This window comes from Bubalus bubalis, chromosome X, assembly GCF_019923935.1.
Source record: "Bubalus bubalis isolate 160015118507 breed Murrah chromosome X, NDDB_SH_1, whole genome shotgun sequence".
In the NCBI taxonomy this organism is placed as follows: Eukaryota; Metazoa; Chordata; class Mammalia; order Artiodactyla; family Bovidae; genus Bubalus; species Bubalus bubalis.
The window spans coordinates 1,198,695-1,216,968 of NC_059181.1; the positions used below are offsets into that span (position 1 = coordinate 1,198,695).

The following is an 18,274-nucleotide window of genomic DNA, read 5'->3' on the forward strand; positions in this document are numbered from 1 at the left end:
CAGGATTTTGACGACAAGACCTGAGCACAAAACACACTCCATTTCCTGGAAGCAGAGTCCCAGGCAGACCAGATAAGACACGTGCGTGACAGTTAGTGGCCATGTCTTTACGAGAAGTTCTGGATGCCGGCAATGACCTCTTATCTGAGACATTTACGGACACGTTCCACTATCGTGTTCGATGGAGAAAGCTCTGAAAGTGGCAGGTTTTCATGACTGGAAAATGGCCTAGTTAAGCTCAAAACGTCTGTGCAGAAAAAATTTGATGTCTGACGTGGCATCCCTGAACCACCGTGGAATAGAGGCAACCCATAAAACACAGAAAAGGAAAAACAGGAGGGATGCTAACCTCCAAGGCTGTTTCTGGGGTAGCTTGCTTTCTTAAAAGAAAGGAGAGCGAGGGAGGGAGCAGGGAAAGATAGGAGGAGATGGAAAAACCCTGGATGCCCTGGTGGTACACATGGTCCATCGTCACTGTGTCAAGGCTCAGGACGGACATGGACACACTGCTGTGTTTAACGTGGAGAACCAGCAAGGACCTGCTGGACAGCACAGGAAACTCTGCTCAATACTCTGTAATAACCTTATTACAGGGAGAAGGATGGGGGAAGGGATAGTCAGGGAGTCTGGGATGGACATGGACACACTGCTGTATTTAACATGGAGAACCAGCAAGGACCTGCTGTCCAGCACAGAGAACTCAGCTCAATGTCATGTGGCAGCCTGGGTGGAGGGGAGTTTGGGGGAGAATGGATACATGTGTATGTGTGGCTGAGTCTCTTTGCTGTCCACCTGAAACTGTCCAACATTGTTAATTGGCTATTGTTGTTGTAGAGTTGCTCAGTCATATCTCTCTTTGACCCCATGGGACTGTAGCCCCACCAGGCTCCTCTGTCCATGGGATTCTCCAGGCAAGAATATTGGAGTGGGCTGCCATTTCCTCCTGCAGTGGATCTTCCCAACCCAGGGATTGAACCCAGGTCTCCTGCCTTGGCAGGCAGGTTTTTTACCACAGAGGCCCCTGGGAAGCATCTTTGAAGCATCGGGGACGCACGAACACCACCTGGAGAACACAAGAGCTAGAGAACCTGGCAAGGACCATGAATTCGGGCAAGGGCGGGGAGGAAAAAAAAACAACAACACTCGTGGGTGGCAGAAAACAAACCACACCCAATATTTCTTCTTCGGCTTTTTTATAAGCGATGGCACTACGGGTTCAAGGGTAACATGTTCCATCACGCCTTGAAAACAGGGCGGGTGGCTAAAGCGTGTCTCCAGGTTCCCTGGTAATTGACAAGGTAGTCGTGTTCCTTTACGGACCGACCGGGCTAACAGCCGCGGATGGTGCCCGGGGCAGGGGTGGGGCGTGCAAATGGTGCTCACGGGGAGGTGGGCTTTGGGGAACACGGAAGGGGCTTTCTTCCTCAGCGGCCCCCTGATTTCCATTTGTTTCTGATTCACCCCAAACCCTCCCTGGCGTGAGGACATGGACACTACAGGTACGGAATTAACAGAGGGAGTCAGAACACCCCCGCCGGCCATGCTAGCGTCGGGGGCGTTGATGATTTGTAATCCGATGGGCGGACGCCTCCGGTTTTTACAAGTCATTTCTTTCCCCGTTCCTGGAATACAAGGGGGTTCCCCACCACAGCCGCCGCCCCCCGCAGAGCAAACACTTGTTTTCACCAGGTTTGCACCACTCAAGAGCCTCCTCTCTCTTCTCTGTGGACCATGCAGAGTTCATCTCAGTCCTCTGGGGCCACCCAGAGTCCGTCTCTCTTGGCTGAGACACCCAGAGTCTGTCTGTCTTCTCTGTGGACCACCCAGAGTCCGTTTTTGTCCTCTGGGGCCACCCAGAGTCCGTCTCTCTTGTCTGAGACACCCAGAGTCCGTCTCCCTTCTCTGGACCACCCAGAGTCCGCGTCTCCCCTCTGGGGCACGCACACACACACACACACCCCCACAAAGATCCGTGTCTCTCTTCTGCTCGATTCCCGCATTCCCAGCAGCAGTGCGCCGGTCCGCGCTGGGGTGGCGGGGCCGTTAGTCCCAACAGCCGAGCATCCAGAAGGGTACCGCCCCGCAGCGCGCGGCTGTGCACCCGCCCCCGCCCTGCCGGTGCGAGCCAGCCCCAGCCCCGGCTACACGAAGCTGCCGTCCCTGACGCCGAAGAAGCCGGCGTGGGCCGCCTCGCCGGGCGCGAAGGCCTGCTCGTGGTCCAGGCCCCACTCGCCCTCGTCTTCGTCCTCCAGCTCGGCGTCGGCGCCGCCACGCGCGTTCTCGTACAGGAAGACCTGCTCGTCCACGTGCGCGGGGGCCAGGCGGTTGCGCTTGGCGCTCACCACGGTGGCGCACGAGCCGAAGAGGCGCTCGGGGCCGACGCGCGTGGCCGCCACGGCCCAGTACTTCTGGAGCACCTTGGGCAGCACGGGGAACAGCGCCAGGCGGTCTGACCACCACTTGAGCGGGTCCTCGTTGAGTCCCAGGGGCTTCTGCGACTTGAAGTTGCTGAGCTCCTCCACCACCTGGGCGTGCCACTCCTCCTGGTCCTCCACGCCCCCGGTGGGGCAGAAGATCTCGGCCAGCATGTCGTTGATGACGCTGGCTGGAGGCGGGGTGGGCGAGGGCGCCGGCTTCTTGGCCGGCGGCGGCTCCTCGGGCGGGGCGGCCGCCTTGTCCTCGGAAGCGCGGTAGGCGCCCTCTTTGACCTTCTCCAGGAGGCCCTTGGCCTCTTCCAGCACGCGGTTCTCCACCTGCTGCCGCTCGAAGGTGGAGAGGAACGGCAGCCTCTTGTAGCGCGGGTCCAGGAAGGTGGCCACGTTGAGGAACAGGTCGATCTCGGGGCTCTCCTGGTAGGTCTTGGCGAGCTCCTTGGCGATCACCTCCTTGGCCATGCTGATCTCCTTGGGGTCCGTCTCCTTGGGGTTGAGCGTCGTGTTCAGCAGCATGTGCAGCAGCGGCTTGACCATGCTGATGGTGGGGTACTTGGAGGCCGACAGCATCTCGGCCACCTGCTGGAAGGGCTGCAGCAGCTGCACCAGGCCCTCGATGGTGGCCCACTCGGCGGCCTCCAGCATGAGGTGGTGGTTGTTGGTGTCTTCCAGCAGGACCCCGGCCACGGCGAACTGCTGCTCCTTGAGCCTCCGCAGCATGGCCAGCGTGCTGCCCCACCAGGCCACGCGGTTGCTCACCAGCATGCACGGGGCCGCGTTCTGCTGTCTCTGCTTTTCGTGGAGCATGACCATGGCCACGGACGACTGCTGGAAGTAGGCCACCAGCTTGGCGCAGCGGCCCAGCAGCGCGCCCAGCTTGGGCAGCCGGAAGGCCTGGCGGATGGCCGCGTCGAAGGTATGGCCCAGGCACGGCATGTGCACCGGGATGTCCAGCAGCGAGCAGGCCTGGGCCAGGTCCTTGCCGCGGTCCGTGGTGGCGCCGAAGACCTTGGCGTGGACGCCCCACTCGATGAACGCCTCGTAGAGGACGCGCGTGATGGTCTCGGCCGCGTTCTCCTCGGGCACCTCGAAGGTCTTGAGGCAGCGGGAGCCCACCGCCAGCCCGTGGGGGGCCGCGCGGCCCAGGAAGTGCGCCGAGAGCGTCACGTAGGTGCGGTTCTGGGTCTGGCTGCGCCACAGGTCGGTGGAGACGCCGCACCAGGCGGCGTCCGCCAGCTCCTTGAGCACCGCCTCGCGCACGGCGCCGTAGCGCTCGGGGATGGCCTTGCCGCAGAAGAACTTGCGGCTCGGCAGCTCGTAGCGTGGCTCGGCAGCCTTCAGCAGCGCCCTGAACGTGGGCTCGTCGACGATGGAGGCCGGGTAGAGGCCCTCGCAGATGAGGCCCATGACGGCGGTGGTCAGCTCCTGCTGCTTGCGGCTCTCGTGGCCATGCGCGCCGGCCTTGGCGGCCACCGTCTCAGGCGTGCCGCCGGGCTGCGCGGGGTCCGGCTTCAGCTTGGAGAAGGCGCTGGCGAAGGCCTCGCGCATCTGTTCCGTGTTGCTCTTGACGAACTCACAGAACTCGTCGGGGTGGTTCTTCTCCAGGTGGTAGGACAGGTTGGAGGTGTTGCCCGAGTAGGCGATCTGGGCCATGCAGATGCGACAGTAGATCTTCTTCCACTGAAGGATGCAGCCCTCGGCGTTCGTGTCGAAGCCGAAGTAGCGCCACACTTTGCTCTTGGCGCGCGGGTGCGCCACCAGCTTGAGGTCGCTCTGCCCGCCCTCCAGGCTCTTGCACTCCATCGCGCCGCCCCCGGCTGGGCCTCCGCTCATTCGGGACGACCTGCCGAGAAGCAGCAGAACAAAGAGCGTGAGAAGACGGCCCGGCTCCGCCCGGCCAGCCGGCGGGCGGGGGGAGCAGGGTGGCTCTGGAAACGAGGGCGCACGGAGGTGGGGACCACCCCGAGGCCTCCGCTCCAGCTGGTGGCAAAGCAGCAAGGGCTCAGTCTGAAAAGCGAGCAGCTGTTCCATCCAGGTGCGTCGGAGACATGCATTTATTGATTGCCTTTTTTTTTTTTTAGTGTTTCCATCCTCTTTGGAATCCTCATGACAGCTCTTTCATCACCTGAGCTGGTGTATTACGTCCTGTTTTGGGAAATAAACCAGCCCCGCAAATAAGCAGGCAAGCAGGTGGGTCTGTTCCCCAGGCAGACCCCACGGTTCCCAAACACCCCCTTGCCAGGCCAAGAGGACCCACGTCCCCCACTCCTAAAGACTCCTGGTCAGGACGCAGGTGTGTCAAAGGCCACCAAGAAAACTGGCTCAGATAAGAGCAGCACATGTGGGGGTTGTCAAGCAGGCACCGTGCGTCCCTTGTGGCTCACCTGGTAAAGAATCCGCCTGCAATGCAGTAGACCCCTGGCTGCATGCCTGGGTTTGGAAGATCCCCTAGAGAAGGGATAGGCTACCCACTGCAGTATTCTTGAGCTTCCCTGGTAGCTCAACTGGTAAAGAACCTGCCTGCAATGCAGGTGGGGAAGATCCCCTGGAGAAGGGATAGGCTACCCACTCCAGTATTCTTGGGCTTCCCTGGTGGCTCAGACGGTAAAGAATCCGCCTGCAATGCAGAAGACCTGGGTTCGATCCCTGGGTTGGGAAGATCCCCTGGAGGGGGGCATGGCAACCCACTCCAGTGTTCTAGCCTGGACAATCCCCATGGACAGAGGAGTCCGGCAGGCTGATGTCCATGGGGTCGCGAAGAGTCAGACACAACTGAGTGACTTAGCACGCACGAGCAGACACTAGGCTGGCAGACCAGCATTCAAGTTTTTTTTTTTTTCCAAATTTTATGTTTTTCAGTGATGCCTTTTTGCCCACAATGAGGTTATCACCTCACCCCGTCGCAATGGCTTTCATGAAAAAAAAAAAAAACACAAGTAACAAATGTTGACAAGGATGTGGAGAAAAGGGACCCCTTCCTAGACTGTTGGTGGGGATGTGAACTGGCGCAGCCGCTGTGGAGAACAGTACGGAAGTTCTTTTAGAAACTAAAATCAGCTACCATACGATCCTGCCGTCCCATTCCTGGGCATAATATGCAGACAAAACTACAATTCAAAAAGATACATGCACTTCAGTGTTCATTCCAACACTATTCAAAATAGCCAAGACACGGAAGCAACCTAAGTGTCCATCAACAGAGGAATGGATAAAGAGGTGGTACGTGTATACCATGGAATACTACTCAGCCACGAAAAGGAATTAACGGATGGTACTTGCTGCAACATGGATGGACCTAGAGATTATCGTACTGAGTGAAGTTAAGAAAGTGGAAGACAAATGGCGATCCAATAAAAAAATATTAAAAACTAGTGAATATGCGGACTTTGCTGGTGGTCCCAGTGGCTAAGACTCCAAGCTTCCAATGCAGGGGGCCTGGCTTCCATCCTTGGTCAGGGAACTGGATCGCACATGTCACAGCTGAAGATTCTGCATATTCCAACAAAGACACAAAGCAGCCAAATACATACATGTATATATATATACACACACATATACGAAACTAGTGAAGATAACAAAACAGAAGCACACTCACCGATCTAGAGAACTGACTCATTGGAAAATCGTTCCTGATGCAGGGAAAGACTGAGGGCAGGAGGAGAAGGGGACAACAGAGGATGAGATGGTGGGATGGCATCACCGACTCAATGGATATAAGTTTAAGCAAGCTCCAGGAGATGGTGAAGGATGGGGAAGCCTGGCGTGCTGCAGTCTATGAGGTCGCAGAGTCAGGCATTACTGAACAACAATGGCATCAATGATAATGAAAAAATTAGAAAGAGCACTTTTGTACTTCGCAGGCTCTATTTTTCTCCCCAGGGGCATCTGGGAATGGATGTCAGACTGGGGCAGGAAGGGAATTCTCCATCCCTGGAATGTCTCAGAATGCCCCCCGCCTCGTGGCCACAAACACCTGGACAGTGAGAAGCCAACCAGCCGTGGTGCAGCGTCCCTGGGCTCTCAGAGCTCAGGTCCCCAGGCTCCCACTGCTGGCGATGCTCACACGTTCGGCTCCGTGGAGCTGCCAGTCAGAGGGCCAGGACCCCCGAAAGGCTAGCTGAGTTTTCTTAAGAGGTGTCAGGGGAAGGACCTCCCCGGTCGGCCAGTGCTTACGGCTTCCCAGGGGGAGCTTGTTAGTCACCTACTTTATAGATGGCCACTCCACAGCTATTTTATGCATGGCAGGGGGCACAGGAGGAACCCTGCACGCACAACTAGGATCCTGCATGTGGTCCAAAACATACAAACAAAAAAAGACTATATCAAGAAAAGAACTGAAGGTGTCTGTTACTCACAGACATAGAAAACGTATGGCTACCAAAGCGGAAGGAGGAGAGATAAATTAGGAGTTTGGGATTAACAGATACACACAACTATATATAAAATAGATAACTAACAAGGACCAATGTACCATATGTAATAGGAAACTATCTTCATTACGGGCTTCCCTGGTGGCTCAGCTGGTAAAGAATCTGCCTGCAATGTGGGAGACCTCAGTTCAATCCCTGGGTTGGGAAGATCCCCTGGAGAAGGGATAGGCTACCCACTTCAGTATTGTTGGGCTTCCCTGGTGGCTCAGCTGCTAAAGAATCCACCTGCAGTGTGGGAGACCTGGGTTCGATCCCTGGGTTAGGAAGATTCCCCTGAAGAAGGGAAAGGTTACCCACTCCAGTCTTCTGGCCTAAGAGTCAGACACGACTGAGCGACTCTCACTTTCTGACTATAAACTAGATGACCGACAGGGACCTAGTTACTGTATATAACAGGAAACCACATTCATTATACGATTATATACCCAGATAACTATATAATACACTACTATCATCTTGCTGTAAAGGAAAAGAATATGAATGTATATGTGTGTGCCCAACTGAATCACTTTGCTGTGCGCCTGAAACTAACACAGCCCTGGAAATCAAACATCAATTTGTTAAAAAATTCTTTAATTAAAACAAATTTAAAAACGTGTCTGTTAAATCTGCAAGCCTTCAATCTCCTGTTGTCGTTTGGTCGCTCATTCGTGTCCGACTCTCTGCGACCCCATGGACCGCAGCACGCCAGGCTTCCCTGTCCTTCCCCGTCTCCCGGCCTTTGCTCAGTCTACTGTGTAGCACTCACAGTTAAATCACACACTGCAGCCACCAGGCATTTTCTGAGTGGGGGGCAAATATTCAAAACTCAGTAACGACAGTGGGCTGAAAATCACCCTCCACTGAAAATTCATGTCCTCCCAAAACCTCAGAAGAGGACATTACATGGAAATAAGTTCTCTGCAGCTGTGATGGAGTGAAGGTCCGAGATGAGGTCCTCCTGGATGGGGGTGGCCCTAAACCCAGGGACAGGGTCCTTATAAGACACAGAAGAGGGGAGACGCGGACGCAGAGGAGCAGCCACGTGGAGACAGGGGCAGAGACGGGAGGGAGGCGGATACCAGCCCAGGGACGGATGCCTGGAGCCCCCCAGAAGCTGGGAGAGGCGGGAAGGACCCTCCCCTGGAGCCTCTGCAGGGAGCCCAGCCCTGGGACACCTGGCCTTCAGACGTCTGGTCCCCAGGAAGAGACAGGATGCCTTCGTGTGATTTCAAATGCTTTGCTCGGGCCAGAGGGCTCAGAGGTGGGGCCCCGGGGGTGGCGATCCAACAAGGCCAGGATGTGTAGAGAAAGAAGGGACCCCAGGATCACAGCTCCTGCAGATGGACTGAGTGGGGGGGGCCGCCTGGGCATGGGAAAGGCCGTCCCCTAAAGCGAGGGGAACCTCGCAGCAGGCACCACAGCTGGGCTCTGGAATGGAGCTCTTCCGTCCTACATAGGCAATGCAATTCAAGTCTCATCAGAGTTTCCTACTACGTGGTCGTCGTGATGCCAACCACGACGAACGATCGGTGCTGTTGGGCTGAAGGCAGCCTGAGGTCCGTGGTCCTGCAGGAAGCATCGTGACAAAGCCACAGCTTAAGGAGGCACCGCCCGTGGGGGGTCTCCCCCTTGCAGTTTCACAACCAATGGGCAAATGATGGCAGGATTCCCCGAGGCCGCCTAGGGAGACGGGGACACAGGAAGGCAGTTTGTTTGTTTGTTTTTCCACTCTGCTTTTAATCGGCCTTTCTCTGAGGTCAACCAGGCTGAGCATCTTTTCAAGTTTATCTGTTGGCCACCTGTCTGTCTTCTTGGAAGAAATGTCAACTCAAAATGTCCACTGAGGTCCTCTGGCTATTTTTAAGTGGGTTGCATGCTACGTCGCTTCAGTCATGTCCAACTCTCTGCAACCCCACGGACTGTAGCCCGCCAGGCTCCTCTGTCCATGGGGATTCTCCAGGCAAGAAGACTGGAGTGGGTTGCTATTTCCTCCTCCAGGGGAATCTTCCCGACCCAGGGATTGAACCCAGGTCTCCTGTATCTCCTGCCCTGCAGACAGATTCTTTACCCCTGAGCCACCTGGGAAGCCCGTCATCAGTCACATTATTTGTAAACACTTTCTCCCTTTCCACTGGCTGTCCTTCTGTTTTGTCCCAGGTTCCCTTTACTGTGCAGAAAGCTTTTACGTTTAATTCAGTCCCATTTGGTTATTTCTGCTTTTATTTCCCTTGCCGCAAGACACAGGACCAAAAAGGTACTGCTAAGAATTAAGTCAAATTACTCTCTTCCTGTGTTTTCTCCTACGAGTCTCATGGTTTCCAGAGTCTTACGTTTGGGGCTTTAATCCGTTTTGAGTTTTGGGGGGTTTGTGCTTTTTTCTGGCTGCCCTGGGTCTTCACTGCCACATGAAAGCTTTTTCTAGTCGTGAGTGGTAGCTGCTGTCCAGCTGCAGCACGTGCGCTGACATGCTACACGGCGAGATCCCCAGACCAGGGATCGAACTGCTGTCCCCCCACGTGGCAAGGCAGATTCTTAACCACTGGCCCATCAGCGAAGCCCCTAGAGTTTATGTCTGCATATGGCGTTAGCGCGTATTCCGCTTCCCTTCTTTTCTCTGGAGCTGTCCAGTCATGTGTGATGGGTTGGAGCGTATACACTGACCACAGCGGGACACAGCGAGACTTGCATGGTCCATGGCCGCTTTCAGAGTCGGGAATGAAGGTTCTGTCCAAGCAGCCTCCACGCCAAGCGGGCAACCCTAGCATCTCTCAGAGGCGGGGGGAGTGCGGGAACCATCGCCAAGATGCTACCCGGGGCCTGGGGAGGTCTTGCCTTTGCTCACAGCAGTGGCACCGGCCAGATCGTCCACAAACATAATGACCATGTCCCAAGAAAAAGGATGAAGTCAGCGAGTGGAGGGCCAGCATCACTCTGCTCCACCGGGACTTCCAGAAGCTGGCAAGGACCAAAAACAGCCACTATGCTCCCTGATTTGGTATTTGTTTTGGGAGAACATAGTTGTTTTTTTGTTGGGTGGAAAAAAAAAAATTACTGGGAATAACATATAAGGAGCTTGTTAGTTTTTGTTAGGTTGAAAAAAATGTTACTAGGGCTTCTGATTTTTCGCTGGGTAAAAAAAAAAGTGTTACTGGGAATAACATGTAAGCGGTTTGTTATTTTTCGATGGGTAAAAGGAAGAAAAATTAAAGTGTTGGGCTTTCCAGGTGGCTCAGTGGTAACGAACCCACCTGCTAATATGCAGGAGACGTGGGATGGATCCCTGGGTCAGGAAGATGCCCTGGAGGAGGAAACGGCAGCCCACTCCAGGATTCTTGCCTGGAGAATCCCACGGACAGAGGAGCCTGGCGGGCTACAGTCCACGGGGTCACAGAGACTTGGTTATGACTCAGCAACAACAACAAAGAAATGTTACTGGGAATCACATGTAAGTGTCTTGTTAATGTGATCTGAAATACACGTTGTAGATTTCCGTGTTGACCATTTAAAGTTCTTTTTTCATTTTTTGCATGTGAATGTCGGCTGCTCATTCCTTTGCAAGATGGAATCTATAATGTGCTAGAATAATAAAGGAGTTCTCAGGGCTGGCAATGTTACAGTAGCTGTTGAGCCGTTCTATCTTTCTCCTACATTTCAAAAAAAAAAAAAACAAAAAAACTGTGGCCCCTCCCTGGGAGAAAACTGTATTTCCCGATAAAAGATAAAAAACATAACCACAATACCATGACCACAGCTAAGCAACTGTGACAAGAATTTCTCAACATCATCGAAAAAAAAATTTTCAGTTTTAACTTTATTAACATGGAACTGAATAGGATCGATACAGACAAGCAAAAGCCACACAAACCAAAGCTCTTGGGGGAGGGGGGAGTCCTCATTTCTTTTTAAGACTAAAAAAGAGCCAAAGATCAACCAAACTATGGTTTTGCCTCCCTGGAGCAACAGCTCCCAACTATTCATATGTACGCAAAACCAACCAGATGTTACTTCCTCTTGACAGACTTTTTAAAAAATCCTACAGTTTGAAAACTAGAATCCGCCCTAAAATGGCTTTGTAAATGGGCCAGCTGACCTCTGTTCTTGAGCTGGACAGTCAGTCCATCATCAGAAGTCCATTTTCCAGACCAAAGTCCATTTTCCAGATCAGAAGGCCTGACTCCTATTTGCAACAGAACTTTTTTTTTTTTTTTTTTTTTTGTGGTTATTGTTCATCATGGAAATTTTTTTCATCAAGTTTTAAAAAAAAAAAAAATTGGGGGGGCCATGTCTGAGGCATGGAGAGCGGAGTTCCCCAACCACAGATGGAACATGAGCCCCCTGCAGTGGAAGCAAGGAGCCTTAACCACGGGGCCCCCAAGGGAGTCCCTGAAACAGAATTCTTACGGGAAAATCTGCATGGTACCTTTATTTTCTTGGGCTCCAAAATCACCACAAACAGTGACTGCAGCCATGAAATTAAGAGACTCTTGCTCCTTGAAAGAAAAGCTATGACAAACCCAGAGTGTGTATTAAAAAGCAGAGACATCACTTTGCTGACAAAGGTCCGTCTGGTCAAAGCAATGGTTTGACTAAAGAATTGATGCTTTTGAACTGTGGTGTTGGAGAGGACTCTTGAGAGTCCCTTGGACAGCAGGGAGATCCAACCAGTCCATCCTAAAGGAAATCAATCCTGAGTAGTCATTGGAAGGACTGATGTTGAAGCTGAAACTCCAATACTTTGACCACCTGATGCAAAGAACTGACTCATGGGAAGAGACCCTGATGCTGGGAAAGATTGAAGGCGGGAGGAGAAGGGGACGACAGAGGATGAGATGGTTGGATGGCATCACTGACTCAATGGACACGAGTTTGAATAAACTCCGGGAGTTGGTGATGGACAGGGAGGTCTGGTGTGCTGTGGTCCATGGGACTGCAGACTCGGACATGACTTAGCAACTGAACAAGTTGTAACAGACAATGACCATAGAGAATGTGGAAGTCAGACTCTATTAGAGGAATTCTTCATTTGCCCACATAGGTCTCTAGACACACATAGACCTCCAATCGCCATGAGTTTCTCACGCTCTTGTCTCTAGTAATACATTTTAAGAAAAGGTCCCCTTCAGGAGTCAGCTCCTTTTTCAAGCATCTTCTTCCACCTTTTCACAGAATCCACGGGCACTCACATGGCACGCCTGCCCCAGCGGATAAAATGTGCAGGACCATGCACAATTCCAAAGGGAGGGTCATAAACATGGGAGAGCAACCTCCATCTTGTCGCACTCACGCCGGTAGAAGTTATTCAAGTGCAATGAATATGTGCTGTGAGTTTTCCCCCACGAAAAAGACGAGAAACAGCTCACCTCCAGAAAACTCCACATTTGCCCAAGTAAGCCACCGTCGAGGGGCTGAGATGATCCACAGACAGATTCACCCGATATTCAATACCTGACGTGGAAACATTAGCAACTACCATAAGCAAGGAAGTTTTAAGCCTGATGTGTGATCTGACTTCTCCGGGTGGGTGATCAGAGACCAGAGCAGGAACCGAGACACAGGGACAGAGAATGGGCTTGTGAACATATAGTGGGGGAAGGAGACGGTGGGATGAATTGAGAGAGTGGAGTTGTTATATATACACACACGACCATGCGTAAAACAGACAGCTAGTGGGAAGCTGCTCTGTAGCACAGGGAGCTCAGCTCAGGGCCCTGTGATGACCTAGAGGGGTGGATGGGGGTGGAGGGAGGCTCAAGAGGGAGCGGATGTATGTAAACCTATAGCTGATTCAAGCTGGCTTAAAACTCAACACTCAGAAAAACTAAGATCATGGCATCCGGTCCCATCACTTCATGGCAAATAGATGGGGAAACCGTGGAAACAGTGGCTGACTATTTTTCTGGGCTCCAAAATCACTGCAGATGGTGACCGCAGCTGTGAAATTAAAAGACGCTTACTCTTTAGAAGAAAAGTTATGACCAACCTAGACAGTGTATTAAAAAGTACAGATATTACTTGGCCAACAAAGGTCCGTCTAGTCAAGGCTATGATTTTTCCAGTCGTCATGTATGGATGTGAAAGCTGGACTGTAAAGCTGAGCGCCAAAGAATGGATGCTTTTGAACCGTGGTGTTGGAGAAGACTTGAGAGTCCCTTGGACTGCAAGGAGATCCAACGAGTCCATTCTAAAGGAAATCAGTCCTGAATGTTCACTGCAAAGACTGATGCTGAAGCTGAAACTCCAATACTCTGGCCACCTGATGCGAAGAACTGACTCACTGGAAAAGACCCTGATGCTGGGAGGGACTGGGGGCAGCAGAAGAAGGGGATGACAGAGGATGCGATGGTTGGATGGCATCACTGACTCGATGGACATGAGTTTGAGCAAGCTCCAGGAGTTGGTGATGGACAGGGAGGCCTGGCGTGCTGCAGTCCATGGGGTCGCAAACAGTCGGACACGACTGAGCGCACTGAACTATAGCTGATTCACATTGTTTTACATCAAAAACCAACACAACACTGTAAAGCAATTATCATTCAATTAACAATATTAAAAAAAAAAAGACCTTTCACAACCAAACGCACTTCAGCAATCATTGCTGTGGTTTGTCGTTATCATTTAAAATATGTAAATAAGAAAGTGTTTCTGTCACTGAGACCATGCTTGCTCCACTCTCCACACCACAGGCCACTGAATCCGAGAGACAAACTGTTGAGGCAAGAAAGAGACTTTAATCAGGGAGCCTGCAGACCGAGAAGATGGCAGGCTAGCACCTCAAAGCAAGCATCTTACTGGGGTCTGGATGCCAGGTTCTTATATAGATCTGAGAGGAAAAAGCCATGTGGAACTGAAGTCAAAAGGCTGCGTCGAGAGGGAGCGACAGTGTGGAAATCACGTGAAAGGGTCTTCAGTCTTGCAAAACATCTCCCACGAAATGTCCAGCCTTCTAAGCGCTGTGTTAAACTCATCTATTCACAGGTGGACAAGGACAAACTCTCTCTCCAGAGCTAAATAAATGCACTTTAAGTGAAAGTCGCTTATTCGTTTAGGACTCTTTGCGACCCCATGGACTGTACAGTCCATGGAATTCTCCAGGCCAGAATACTGGAGTGGGTAGCCTTTCCCTTCTCCAGGACATCTTCCCAACCCAGGGATGGAACCCAGCTCTCCAGCTCTGCAGGTGGATTCTTTATCAGCTGAGCCACCCGGGAAGCCCCAAAAAGGCACTTTACTTGACAAACAGAGAGGCAGGGTCCTCCAGGCAAGCCACTGAGTACGATTATAATAATAAAGGGGCTTCCCTGGTGGCTCAGACGGTAAAGAATCTCCCTGCAATGCAGGAGACCTGGGTTTGATCCCTGGGTCAAGAAGATGCCCTGGAGAAGGGAATGGCAACCACTCCAGTATTCTTGCCTAGAAAATCCCATGGGCAGAGGTGCCTGGTGGGCCACAGTCCATTGGGGTCACAAAGAGTCAGACAGGACTGAGCGACCTTCTTTTTTTTTTCTTTATAATAATAAAAAGCAAGTCAAAGAAACAGCTTCCAACATGGAGTCAGAATTGGTGACTTCCTCCCTGTAACATTTCTACATTATTTGATACTTTGTACACATTTATATAGACTATACATACTATTAAAAAAGAAAACATCTGATGTCTAAAGGCAGAAAACCAGGACTCCCCTGGTGGTCCAATGATAAAGACTTGGCTGGTTCAATACGGGGTTCAATCCTGGGTGGGGTTGCTAAGATCTGTTATGACTCAGTGACCAAAAGACCCAGAAACATAAAAACAGAAGCAACAGTGCAACCAATTCAATAAAGACAAAACAAAACAAAAAACCCAGCTATTGTGCATGTGCACTGGGCCTCTGGGTTACAGTTTATGTAGCTGCATATCTGGGCAAGGTTCAATGTCTGGCCCGCCAGGATCCTCAGTCTGTGGGATTCTCCAGGCAAGAATACTGGAGTGGGTGGCCATTCCCCTCTGCAGGGGATCTTCCCCTCCGGGATAGAACCCTGGTCTCCTGCACTCTGCAGGCAGACTGTTCACTGTCTGAGCCACCAGGGAAGCCCACAACCTCCCCTGCTGCTGCTGCTAAGTCGCGTCAGCCGTGGCCGACTCTGTGCGACCCCACACACGGCAGCCCATCAGGCTCCCCCGTCCCTGGGATTCTCCAGGCAAGAACACTGGAGTGGGTTGCCATTTCCTCCTCCAATGCATGAAAGTGACAAGTGAAAGGGAAGTCGCTCAGTCGTATCCCACTCCTAGCGACCCCATGGACTGCAGCCCACCAGGCTCCTCCGTCCATGGGATTCTCCAGGCAGGAGTACTGGAGTGGGGTGCCATGGCCTTCTCCACCCCTGGGTGCTCTGCAATTTCGGGCCAGTTTGGGGCAAACACAGGACTGCTCTGCACAGTCCTTCACTGTTGACAAGTCAGCCCAGACGTCAAAGCTGTCCTCTGCCTTCCACTGCAGTCTTTTCCAGTCACGCTTGATGTGCTTTTTTAAAAAGCACCAAAATGCAGTTGATCAGAAAACTAAACGCTTAGCTCACATAAACCTGGGAAGATGTATCTCCCTGGGTGAAGACCCAGGGAGGGGAGAAAAAGAAGTCCTTGTGCTCAGAGCTGCAGGTGTGCAAGGCCTGGGCCCTGCAGGGCCTTCCTGGGGGTGCTGCAGGCACGGGGACACATCTGCACAAGCATAGTAACAGCCTCTCTGTTTTTCCACCCCAATCTCCCGGGGGTGGTCAGGGGCGTTACCCACAGGCTGCCCGGGGGGAGGGGGGTGTGGGGGTGCTATGCCAACACCCCGAAAACACAGTTGGACTTAAGAATCTCTCTTACGCCAGACGATAAAGAGAGTCGTTACAAGGTAACAGGGCACCACGCTTCCCAGAGAATACTTTGTTTTCACCTAAAAAAATGGACATGTCATTTACGGCTCAAAGACCCTAGAGTTCTTTTTGATATCCTGCAAGTCAAGAGCAGACAGAAACAACACCGGTTTCCTCGATCGAAGTCCTGAGAACACCGAGGTGGCCAGACAGCCAGAGACCACCGCCGCCCCCCAGATTGGTAGGGAAGGGAGGTGGGGGGGGTCCCCTAATATGCGTGAAGACGCGAATGGGTCCCCGCACCGCCAAGTTTGGGCCCCGAGGCTCCGTGCAGGTGGTGCAGGCCAGAGAAACCGGCGGCCACTAAACGGGAACTCCCCTCTCTAGGGCTCCTAGAAGCCCTACAAGCCGCCCCCGGCCCCTTGGCGCGCCCCAGCCCCCGCCCCAGCTCCCCAGTCCCTGCAAACCCGGGCAGGCCCCGTTCTACTGGAGCCTGCGCGGGGCCGGGATGTCGGGCGCCCCCCGCCTCCCTCCGGGACGCGGGTCTGCAGAGCGCAGGGACCCGGGCGGGGAGGGCTCCCGCCGTGGTTGGGGCGCGCACGGATGCCCTGGAGAGACCCCAGCCCCCGGGGCGCTGGGGAGGGCGCGCCTTCCCCCAAGCCAACCCCCCAGGCCGCCCGGCCCGGCTTCCGGGAGCGCCCGACGCGGCGCCTACGAACCTGCGACCCCCAGGCCAGGGCGCGGGGGACCCCCTGGCTACCCCGGCCCCCGGGGCGCGCGGAGCGGGCGGGGCGGTGGGGAGGGCGCGCCTCCTCCCACCGCCAAGGCCGCTCGGCCCTGCTTCCGGGAGCGCCCGACGCGCCCGCCTCCCCGCGCCCCTTCCCAGCTCCGCCCCAAACCTGGGGGTCCTCTCCACGGGAGGAGGGCGCGCCCCGGGCCCGGCGGCGCGGTCCCCAGCCAGCCCCACGCCGCAGCCCCGCCCGGCCCCGGCCCCTGGCCGCCTCCCCGGCCGCTGACCTGGCTCCACGAAGCCCCGGACGCAGCGGCGCAGCAGCTGCGCCACGATCAGCGCCGCGCCCACCGCGTACACCCGCAGGGCCGCCCGCGCCGCGGACAAAGGCGACATGGCTGCCCCGCCGCCGCCGCTTCCGCGCCGCCCGCCGGACTCGGAGCCCCGGGCCGGACGGCGGAAACGCGCCCGCGGCGGCCCGCCCCGCGCCGCGCCCGCGCCCCGCCCCCCGCGCGCGCCCCCGACTCCCGCCTCGCGCGCGCCCCCGCCCCTCCTGTGCGCGCCCCGCCCCCCGCGCGCCCCCAGCCCCTCCTGCGCGCGCCCCCGACTCCCGCCGCGCGCGCGCCTCAGCCCCTCCTGTGCGCGCCCCCGCGCCCCGCCCCCCGCGCGCCCCCAGCCCCTCCTGCGCGTGCCCCGACTCCCGCCTCGTGCCCGCGCGCGCGCTCCCAGCGCTTCCTGCGCGCGCCCCCGACTCCCGCCTCGCGCGCGCCTTAGCCCCTCCTGTGCGCGCCCCCGCCCCCCGCCCCCCCGCGCGCCCCCAGCGCCTCCTGCGCGTGCCCCGGACTCCGGCTCCGCGCGCACCCCCAGCCCCTCCCGGAACCCCGTCCGACCCCTGGGGGCGAGCACCCCCGCCACGAACGGGGACCCCAGAACTCTGCCCCCCGCCGTGGATCATAGACCCAAAGGACCCCTGACCAGACCCCGGGATCCCCCCGCGGTTCATAGACCCCAGGGACCCCCACCCGGACTCCAGGACCACCACAGCCCCCAGGATCATGGACCCCAGGGACCCCCTCCCAGAACCGGGGACCCCCACTCCCAGATCATAAACCCCAGGGACTCCTGACCGGACCCTGGGACCCCTCTCCAATCATGGAACCCAAGGACCCCAGTCCAGGCCAGAGACCCCCTCATACATGTCCACTGTCTGGATCACAGTCCCCAGTCACACACACACACACACACACACACACACACACACACACACTCTGTCTGGACCATAGTCCCCAAGGACACACATATACACCGACGTCCCCTCTCTGTCTGGACCACAGTCCCCAGAGACACGCACACACACAAACACAAACACACCCTCTGTCTGGACCACAGTCCCCAAGGACACACACACACACACACACATGCACACACACAAGTCCTCTGGACCAGTCCCCAGGGACATGCACACAAACACAAACACACCCTCTGTCTGGACCACAGTCCCCACAGTCCCCAAGGACACACACACACACACACACACACACACACTCACACACACAAGTCCCCTGTCTGGACCAGTCCCCAGGGACACACACACACACACACACACACACACACACACACGTCCCCTGTCTGGACCACAGTCCCCAGGGACACACACACACACACACACACACACACACACACACACACGTCCCTTGTCTGGACCAGTCGCCAGGGACACACACATGTCCCCTGTCTGGACCACAGTCCCCAGGGACACAGCCCCTGAGGTCCCAAAGCCCTTTCACCCCTGGGACCACACTCAGACCCCCAGGACTCCGTCTGACTGCACGACCTGCCACCCAGACGTGGACCCAACCCCTA

General features: G+C 55.1%; 3 protein-coding genes and 1 non-coding gene across 7 annotated transcripts in view; 2 read left to right on the plus strand and 2 right to left on the minus strand.

The window, feature by feature from the left end:
• The window catches only part of DHRSX (dehydrogenase/reductase X-linked), a 213,701-nt gene extending 196,873 nt beyond the window's left edge, over positions 1-16,828 (minus strand). For all 4 annotated transcript variants that reach the window (XM_044936703.2, XM_025276658.3, XM_025276659.3 and 1 more), the window contains exon 1: positions 16,699-16,828. In XM_044936703.2, the coding sequence (XP_044792638.2) occupies positions 16,699-16,807 (109 nt within the window). In that variant the 5' untranslated portion in view covers positions 16,808-16,828. The remainder of the gene's footprint in view (positions 1-16,698) is intronic.
• Positions 1,177-16,828, minus strand: ZBED1 (zinc finger BED-type containing 1). The gene is made up of 2 exons (XM_025276656.3): positions 16,699-16,828; positions 1,177-4,275 (listed from the first exon to the last, which is right to left on the minus strand). The coding sequence occupies exon 2, from the start codon at positions 4,263-4,265 to the stop codon at positions 2,142-2,144; it is 2,124 nt and encodes a 707-aa protein (XP_025132441.2). The 5' UTR covers positions 4,266-4,275; positions 16,699-16,828; the 3' UTR covers positions 1,177-2,141.
• Positions 10,368-10,496, plus strand: LOC112582428. Its single transcript, XR_003106966.3, has one exon. It is a non-coding gene; the product is annotated as a small nucleolar RNA U109 (small nucleolar RNA).
• LOC112582283 (proline-rich protein HaeIII subfamily 1-like) lies at positions 16,806-17,537 on the plus strand. Its single transcript, XM_025276817.1, has one exon. The coding sequence runs from the start codon at positions 16,806-16,808 to the stop codon at positions 17,535-17,537; it is 732 nt and encodes a 243-aa protein (XP_025132602.1).
• The last annotated feature ends 737 nt before the right edge of the window (positions 17,538-18,274 follow it).

What these genes read in the sequence shown, in the direction of transcription:
- LOC112582283 (XM_025276817.1), top strand. Translation starts at nt 16,806, where the DNA reads ATGGCTGCCCCGCCGCCGCCGCTTCCGCGCCGCCCGCCGGACTCGGAG.
- ZBED1 (XM_025276656.3), bottom strand. Translation starts at nt 4,265, where the DNA reads ATGAGCGGAGGCCCAGCCGGGGGCGGCGCGATGGAGTGCAAGAGCCTG.